General features: G+C 36.1%; 1 protein-coding gene across 2 annotated transcripts; it reads left to right on the top strand.

Annotated features, from left to right (window-relative positions):
- Positions 1-317: 317 nt before the first annotated feature.
- Positions 318-8,675, top strand: LOC107014391 (splicing factor SF3a60 homolog). 2 transcript variants are annotated; one of them, XM_015214276.2, is made up of 13 exons: positions 319-633; positions 723-836; positions 954-1,061; positions 1,983-2,125; positions 2,391-2,487; positions 3,120-3,284; positions 4,699-4,770; positions 4,904-5,059; positions 5,295-5,372; positions 6,178-6,306; positions 6,984-7,130; positions 8,008-8,173; positions 8,260-8,675. In XM_015214276.2, the coding sequence occupies exons 1-12, from the start codon at positions 460-462 to the stop codon at positions 8,152-8,154; spliced, it is 1,530 nt and encodes a 509-aa protein (XP_015069762.1). In that variant the 5' UTR covers positions 319-459; the 3' UTR covers positions 8,155-8,173; positions 8,260-8,675. The 2 variants fall into 2 exon arrangements, with proteins under 2 accessions (XP_027771177.1, XP_015069762.1); XM_027915376.1 differs by having other exon boundaries at positions 318-633; positions 8,008-8,675.
- The last annotated feature ends 73 nt before the right edge of the window (positions 8,676-8,748 follow it).

The raw sequence follows: 8,748 nt of genomic DNA, 5'->3' as shown, positions 1-8,748 counted from the left end.
ATAATCTCGCGCGAGCAAGAACCAGGGACGTGACTACACTACTTAGTAGTACGAAAAGCTAATTGGTTTGTCAAGGAACATCGGAGGAAGACGACACATAGCCTAACCATTTGACTATGAGAATTTTCATTTTATTCAAGGATAAATGTCTGTTAATAAAAATTTCAAATACAATTTCAAAATTTAAAATTAATTTTTTTTATTAAAATTATATTTATAGAAAATACATTTACATTCTAAAAGTTCATTACAAAAGTCATAATCCAACTTTGGAAATTTTAAATAATGTTTGATGGCCAAATGCACACTTAAATAAACCCATAGAAATATCATTCCAACCCGGCATATCCGAGCTCCTCTGAACCGGCAAGTTCTAGGCAAAAAGGAAAAAATAGGAGACGAACTCGAAACCCTAGTACTTGCAGAGCGTAACGCAGTAGCAGTGGAAGTCGAAGAACAATGTCGTCGACACTACTGGAGGTGACTCGTGCATCGCACGAGGAAGTTGAGCGGTTCGAGCGCCTTATTGTGAAGGATCTCCAGACTGAGCCGGCCACTAACAGGGACCGGCTCCACCAGAGCCACCGCGTTCGTAACATGATCGAGCAAATCATTGATACCACACACAAACTAGTAATTTCTTGTTCTCGCTTACAATTGAATTAATTTTGCATTTTAATTTCTACTCGAAGTTTAGTTAACAATTGATGTTTGTGTTGTAGGTAGATATATATGAAGACAAAGACGGAGCGAGGAAGGATGAAATTGCAGCTCTGGGAGGCCAGACAGCAACTGGAACAAATGTGTTTAGTGCATTTTATGACAGATTGAAAGAGGTTAAAACAGTCACAGCTCTTATTGTTTTCATATTTAATGTGCTGTGGTTGCTTTGTTCAATTTGTTTTGTTTTGTTTTATGAACTTTCTCTGTGTATTTGTGCTTGTGATATTTAGATTCGTGAGTACCATAGAAGGCATCCTGCTGCGCGTGCTATTATTGATACTGGTGATGAATATGAGCAGCTCCTCAAAGAAGAACCACAAATTGAGTTTAGCGGCGAGGTCAGTGTCACTCTTCTGTCTCCTGTCTGTGCCTCATATACTGTTTCTTTCTGGCAGGAAATTGCTTGCTTGTATTTTTTTTTTATGAGATGATGGATTCTCGCTGCATGTTTAGCGAGTTTGCTTGAAATATTAATTACTACAGTGATTTTAGTAGTTTTTAGCATATTACATGTTTACACTGTTCATTTATTGGGCATTGGCTAAGTTGTAGACATCCTTTTTTGCTCTGAGTATTTGCAGTTGCGAGACAGTAGTTGTATTGAAAAGCTAATGCAATCGAACATTCACCCATCCTATAGCTTTATGATAAGGAAATTATGTCGTATAGAAGCATATGCTCAGTCGTTGGGTTGTTACCAGCTTGTCGTAAAAACTAGTGTTGGTATTGGAACTTGAAATTAGACTGACTTTGTCTACTTAATGCAAAAGAGAACTAGAAGTTTATATAAAAGCTACATTGGGTGTTCACTCGATTGGAACAATAGGGCCTCTATGTTCACTACTAAACTTGTTGAAGAGATGAAATATAATCAAGGTATATCTTTTTTATCAAAGGTTGTATTGATTGTCAAAAGAAGATTTAGGCCAAAAATTAGAATAATCTCTGGGAAAATCAAAGTTCATCGAAGAGAAGAAATGAAAGCTTTCATAGAAGTTCCGGGAGAATTGAGGATATAGTTTTCATTCCATACATGCCAGATCACGAATTAATAGTTCTTTTCATAGCTGATGTTCATGTGAATTTTTCCTTTTTAATTTAATGATTCTGCAGTGAGATTATGCCTACGTGTAACTCCGTATAACTTTTGAAGCAGGGACTTCTCTGTTAAATCTGTCCCCCCTGGTGTCTATTGCTTCTTGTAATTGTGTGATACTACTTGTCTTATATTCCATTTTGCTATTGTGACATGTTGACAGGAAGGTTCTGGGCGATACCTTGACTTACATGAATTGTTTAACGAGTATATCAACTCCAAATTTGGTGAACCAATTGAATATACGGCTTATCTTAATGTATTTTCTGAACCACAGAAGATTCCCCGTAAAGCAAAGACGACTAGGTAAGAATGTCTCTAGTTGGTGTGAATATTCAATCTTTCAAATCAGATATATCGTTCAGAATTTGTTGCTTAATATAGTTAAATGAGGTATAGACAGTTTCAGGGAACAACTTTTGAAATAACAGCTTCTTCAATAACTGCCTGTTAGTTTTGGTGAAATCTTGTTGTTCCTGTAAAGTTCAAATTTGATGTAAAACCATTCCCTCCTCTTTATGATTTCTACTTCTTTGTGATATGCAATAATTGCCTTTTTGCTGTTTTACAGGCGGTACCTAGAATATTTACAGAAACTATTGGAGTATCTGGTCTACTTTTTTGAGCGGACGGAGCCCTTGCAGGATCTTGATAGGATATTTTCAAAGGTGCCATTTTTTTTATCACCATGCTGTTCCTCAGTCTGATTTTATTATTGAGTTACAATTGCTTGCTTGTTGCATACTTCTTTCTGTCTGACATCGTTGAAGTGTATATACAGTCTTTCTCCCCCTTTTAAAAATAATGGGAGAGTTAAGTGAACACATTCAGAGAAGGTTTCTGTTTATCTGCTTGTAAAAATTAATGCATTTTTTTTGATTTGTGAGTTTTGAATTGGTGTTAATTGGATGTTTTGCTATGTGGAAGTTATTGCTCACATGTCTTCTCATTGGAAACACTGTATAACTTCTCTGTTTCATAGTTTACTGCTGAAATTTTGTAGTTTAAGGATTGTTTCTTCTGATATGAGGAGGTTATGCTGTCATACTTTTTATATATCGTTCACATTGACATTTTAATGTCTGTTTTGAAAATTCCAAATAACTCTCACTATTATCGAGTTTTATCGGTGAATATGATTGATCTTGTATGGTGGTTATGGATAACTTCTATATGCGCTTATGGAATGATACTTGACTTATCCTCATCCACTCACCAATACCTCTTACCCCCCTTCCCCCCAAAAAAAAAGAAAAGAGCACTTCTATTGTTCTTTTATGTAATAACTAACTTCTGACAGGTAACAAGTGAATTCGAAGAGGAGTGGACTTTGGGCAAGGTAGAAGGATGGGAAAATAATGGTCAGGAAAATGGAAGTGCTCCAGAGAATCATACTGTGATTGATCTTGATTATTATAGTACAGCTGAGGAGCTGATGGTAGTGGGACCAGAGAAGTTAAAGGAGGTATGGAAGTTTCTTTAAATTGTTTCTCATCTATTTTTCTTTAATGGAATGCCTTCAAGTTTTGGAGCACATTGAGCTGAGGATATACCAACATTCATAGGAGTTACACTGTTATTTTGCAATTAAACTTGGTAGTTATGTGCAGCTGATGTGATTTGCTGGATGTAGAAAGAAGGAAATATGCTGTACTAAGTGACCAATAAAAAAAATGTTGTACTTAGTATCTACTTGATCTGGTTCATCCATCAAAACAAATTGATACTGATGGTTTGACTTGAGTTAATAATTTGATTGGAACTCATCCTTTATTAGATTTCTTTTACAAGTTTTGAAGTGAATCTTGAATTTTAATTATGTGCACCCCCAGTTTGTTTTGTTTTATAATTACCACACAGATTATAACGTTGAATGGAGTGACAACTTATTTTATTTGTACACAAGGCATTTAAGCATATATTTCTGGAAGTTTGATATTTATATATATAGCAACTCTTATAGCCTTTTGTCGGAATGCTTACTGCAGTTCTTGTTTGCATTTTAGTTACTTCAGACTATTATAGGTCAATTATTATTTGAACTCAATTGCTCTTGGACTGAATTGTGGCAGATGCTTAGGATGTCAAGTAGAAGTATGCAATTGAAATTGTAAACTCCCAGGTTGAAGAACCCTAGTCTTTATTCAGTAGTCTCTATCTTGAGAATGTTCTGGTCCCAAAAACCAATCTATTACAGAAGGTTTCTGTAAGTAGGCGATCTAATCATTCTATTGCTTTTAGTGGTAATAGGCCTTGTTTCCTAATCCTTTCGGATTTTCACTTTAAGCTCTTAGTGTTTCTCATTCCAGCGATAATAATATCGTCAATTAGATCTTTGGTTCTCCAATCTTCTGCATTGTAGTCTCCATTCTTTAAGACATTATTTTGTCAAATCCTTTCTATTTCTCTGGTTAATTGGAATTCTTTTCTTTGTATTCAACTGTTTTTCGTAGTGGCTGTATGGTAAATGCACATTGAAAGAATACTCTAGACAGATCTTTGATTATTACTTCGTATTTGCATGGAGTCATGGACTGTTTGATGGTTGGGGATTCCCTTCGCCCATTAATTTTGCAATTTTGTTAAAACGAAAATTGCAATTTGTGAATGTGTGGGTTTTGGACTTTTGATTTTACCAAATCAAACTTCTTATTGGTGGGTTGTTTAGAAACTTGTATCAGTTTCACATTTTCCTATTTGCCCAGATTTTTTCTTTAATTCTCTTTGCCTGCCAGTTGTCATGTTCTATTTGTTCCATGTACTCCTTATATATGTCATTCTCATGATGCAAATTATATTATATGGTATTAAATATTGGTGCAAGACTTCAGTGTGATGGATGTTGATACGGAACTTTAATGTTGTGGCATCTGTTGTAGGCATTGGGAGCACTGGGACTGAAGACAGGAGGTACCATTCAGCAACGTGCTGAGAGACTTTTCCTTACGAAGGTCAGTCGCAAGCATCTTTACCCAAGAATAAAGTATTCTCTCCTAGATGGTTGAGGATTTGATTGCTTCTTTTTGCAAATTATTTGTGAATTGGTTTAGGCATGCATAAATTTGTTGCTTGATGTTTTGACAGAACATCTCGCTTGAAAAACTAGACAGAAAGCATTTTGCCAAAGGTTCGCGGAAACCAGAGCAAAACAGTGTTGTTGCGACTTCTCACGTGGGTGATGTTAAAGAGATTGCTCTTCTGGAAGCCAAGATAAGAAGGCTATGTGATCTGTTGGATGAGGTGGGTGACATAACACTTCTATTATCTCCTGAAGGGAAATATATCTGAGGCAACATGCTCACATTTGAATTAATGTGGAGTAAATTCAGAAATAGATCCTTTATGCACCACATACTAACAATTTTTTGAGTCATGTTTGGGGAAGATAGCAAGTATGGTGTGCCGATCTATGTTATGTCAAACCCCAGAGTTGGTGCACTGACTCTTTTTTTATTTATATTTTATTACCTTGCAGACAATTGTGCGGACAAGAGAAAATGTTGAGAAAAAGCAGGCTTTGACATATGAAGAAATGGAGGCAGAACGTGAAGAGGTAATTCATGAGTGACCTGTAACCTTTTTTGGGAAAGAAAACACCATCATAAAAGAGATCAATGCCTTGATGCCGAAGTTGGCTTTATGTGGGGTTTGTCGCCTTCTATTTCTATCTCAAATTTTGGTAAGAATTGGTAACCCCCTACTTCTCTGCCCCAGAACCAACCAACCAAGCCAAACCAAAAAAAAAAGAAGGGAAAGAAAGGAGATGATGTCCACCTTCCAAATGGAAATCTATTTTTGAAGTGTCCCATTTTCCCTCTTACCATCTGAATGACCAAAAAATGTCATCTGCTCCATCTTTAAAAACCCACTCATCAGTCATCTTAACAAAATTCTTTTTCAAAATTCCAACATAATGCGTTTTAAAGCAATGTCCAAAAAATTTGTTTAGAGTAAAATACACATCTGGTCTCTCTGAAACAATTTTTTAAGTTTAGGCTCTATTTGTTTGCACTTAATGAAGACTGAATAATTACCACTTTGTTTTGTCCTTGTGCCTGGTTGCTAGAATAGGGTCTTAGACTCACATTCCTTCTTTTTATGTTTAACAAATATAACCAATGAAGATGTTTTATTTGCTTTAGTTGAGATCATAGCTATTAAAATAGACTATACAATGGAATAGCCTCTTGGAGTTTATTGCATTGATTATTAATGAAGTTGATTGAAGAATCAACAGAACCATAAAGTTTGCTCTTTAGGGATCTTTGGTCACACTAATTATTGGTTTTTAGGATTTGTTGTCGGATATGACTTTTCATGCTTTCTGACAACAATGCTCTCTCAATGATTTCTTTCAGGACGATGTTCAGGCTGAGTCTGAGAGTGATGATGAAGACCAACAAATTTATAATCCTCTGAAATTGCCAATGGGCTGGGATGGGAAACCTATTCCATACTGGTTGTATAAACTTCACGGTCTTGGTCAGGTAATTTCTTTTGGTGTGTTTGGTTTTTGATGTTTGTCATGGGTTGGTGATCACATTGTTAATGCTGTTCTTCTTCTTCATTTTGCCGAGTGAATTTTCGTTGAATTTTACAGTTTCCATTTGTATTTTGGATGTTTATACATAGTTCCAATTTATGTTTTGAAGATTGGAATCTTTGGCTTTTAGCTTTTGAATAGGTATTTGACTTGGAGTAAACTTTGCTTGGGCGCTGGCGCTGGTCTTCTTTTTGTTCTCGAGGTCCTTGTTATAGGCTTGAGGTTAAATCATCACAGATTTGTCATACAGTTCGTATTGTTTAGAACTTCTCTTTTTGGAGATGAAATTCACCTTTTCTCTGAACCAGGCCCCAAAAAGTACAGTTAAAAACTTCCTTACCTGCCTCAAAATGAGCATGGAAAGGAGAAAGGAATCCTCAAAAAATTAGTAGGAAAAAAAGGGACAAAAAAGGGGTCTGGAAGAGGATTAGAAGATGCTTCCACAGGATAATGCCTTTTTTCTTATCTTTGATATCTAAATGATTACAACTGTTTGCTTGTTGGATCAATAGGTCGTTGTCTGTTGCTGATGGTTGATTAGCTTTAACATTCATCTCTATGTGCCCCACTTATTTTGATATGTGAGCTCGCTCTTAGGCACTCTTGTATGAATGCTTTCAGGAGTTCAAGTGTGAGATATGTGGGAACCATAGTTACTGGGGCCGTAGGGCTTATGAGCGGCATTTCAAGGAATGGAGACATCAACATGGGATGCGTTGTCTCGGTATCCCAAATACTAAAAACTTCAATGAGATCACATCAATCGAAGTATGTTTCTCTAAGCTGCATTTCAGTTCAGCATTGTCACAATACAATGTTTGTTTAGTTCTCTAGATTTTAAACTATATTAAAACATTTGCTGTTCACAATTAAATGAAATTGCAAAATTGTAGTGTATGCTATTCATCTGAAAGGTGTCTATATAACAACACTGATATTTAGAACAGAGGGCAAGTATTCATTTACTTTTTGCGTTATATATTCAGCACACTCAATAGTGCTTCTGGTACAATAAATTTATACCTTCACCGATCACAATAATGAAACTGATCATTTAGACATCTGTGTTGCTTATGTTGGCTTAACGAGTGAATCTCTCTCATGTAAATGGATGTTCTGAATGAAGAAAGGGAGAGAAAGAACAGAAGAGTTTCACATTATTTTGCCTTAATTTCAAAAGAAACAGACTTTTGTTTGGACAGACGTAAAGAGACCTCCTATGCTATGTTGTTTGTGATAATTCCTTTACCTTCATTTCATTTCTTCTTGTAAAACAAAAAATAACTGTTCCCCCCTCCTGTTTCTTGTTATCTTGATTTCTGTGCCCAGTCTTCCTTCCCTTTGGATGTCTTGCTTTTGATTTTTTTTATTTTATAGGCTAAAGGGTTTTTGGGTATTAGCTGAAGCATAAGTTCTTGCATGATGTTTGTCATTGTCCTGATAAAGTCGGCACAGAAAGTGTAAACAGGTGTCATTGTCCGTGACTTATCTAATAGCCATTTGAGCTCATACTTAACATGTTTGGATGGACAGTAATGCCTTTCTGCTGTCTAGGCTTCAAAGAGACCTTACCTCTTCCTTGGTCTGTCTTAACCATGTCTTAGCTTATTTTACTGTCTGATGCATCTTTCTTATTATGTCGCAGGAAGCCAAGCTACTTTGGGAAAGAATCCAAGAAAGACAAGGGGTGAATAAGTGGCGCCCTGATCTTGAAGAAGAATATGAAGATCAGGAGGGCAACATCTACAACAAAAAGACATATACTGATCTTCAACGCCAGGGATTGATATAGTTCATCATTCCATTTGGCGGTATGTTGCTTTATTGGTTCTAGTTGATCTGGATGGAAATGTTCTGCTCCTCTTTGCTTATGCATTTTCTTTTTAATTTTTTCTAGATGGTTTTGGTTGAGCAAGCTTCTTATTAAGTAAGCGATAGTTAATGAATTATCCCAGAGATATGATTCTTATGTGATTTGATGTATTCACCTGGTAACCCCTCTCAGAAGTTGCTTGGAATTTCGAATTCACCAAGTGGGGGACTGAGGGACGAGACAGAAACCTCTATTTGGAGTGAATGAATGAAAGAACATGCATTGGTATAAGCGAGGATGTTTTTAGATGGGCTATTTGTTGTTAGTTTTTTTTTCTCTTGAAACAAAGTCGTGGTCCTTGGTTCGTTTGGTGTTTTTCATGGGTCGCTTGGGGTTTCGATGAAGACATCCTGATATTTCTGTATACATCACTGTTATCTGTACTTTGAAGCTGTAGTAGTATTAGTAAATGAACGAAAGCCGGTGCATCTTATTGCCAAGTCTAGCTCGTCAAAAGAATCCATGCCCGAGAAAAAAAAGATAGAGGTATTTGTATATCCTTAGTATTTCCTT

Source organism: Solanum pennellii, chromosome 3, assembly GCF_001406875.1.
Source record: "Solanum pennellii chromosome 3, SPENNV200".
Lineage (NCBI taxonomy): Eukaryota > Viridiplantae > Streptophyta > Magnoliopsida > Solanales > Solanaceae > Solanum > Solanum pennellii.
The sequence above is the reverse complement of the archived record's forward strand: the minus strand, read 5'-3'. Positions and strand labels throughout refer to the sequence as shown.

What these genes read in the sequence shown, in the direction of transcription:
- LOC107014391 (XM_027915376.1), top strand. Translation starts at nt 460, where the DNA reads ATGTCGTCGACACTACTGGAGGTGACTCGTGCATCGCACGAGGAAGTT. An exon ending in TGGAGGCAGAACGTGAAGAG is followed by an intron (nt 5,373 to 6,177) that starts GTAATTCATGAG and finishes GATTTCTTTCAG; the next exon opens with GACGATGTTCAGGCTGAGTC. An exon ending in ATGAGATCACATCAATCGAA is followed by an intron (nt 7,131 to 8,007) that starts GTATGTTTCTCT and finishes ATTATGTCGCAG; the next exon opens with GAAGCCAAGCTACTTTGGGA.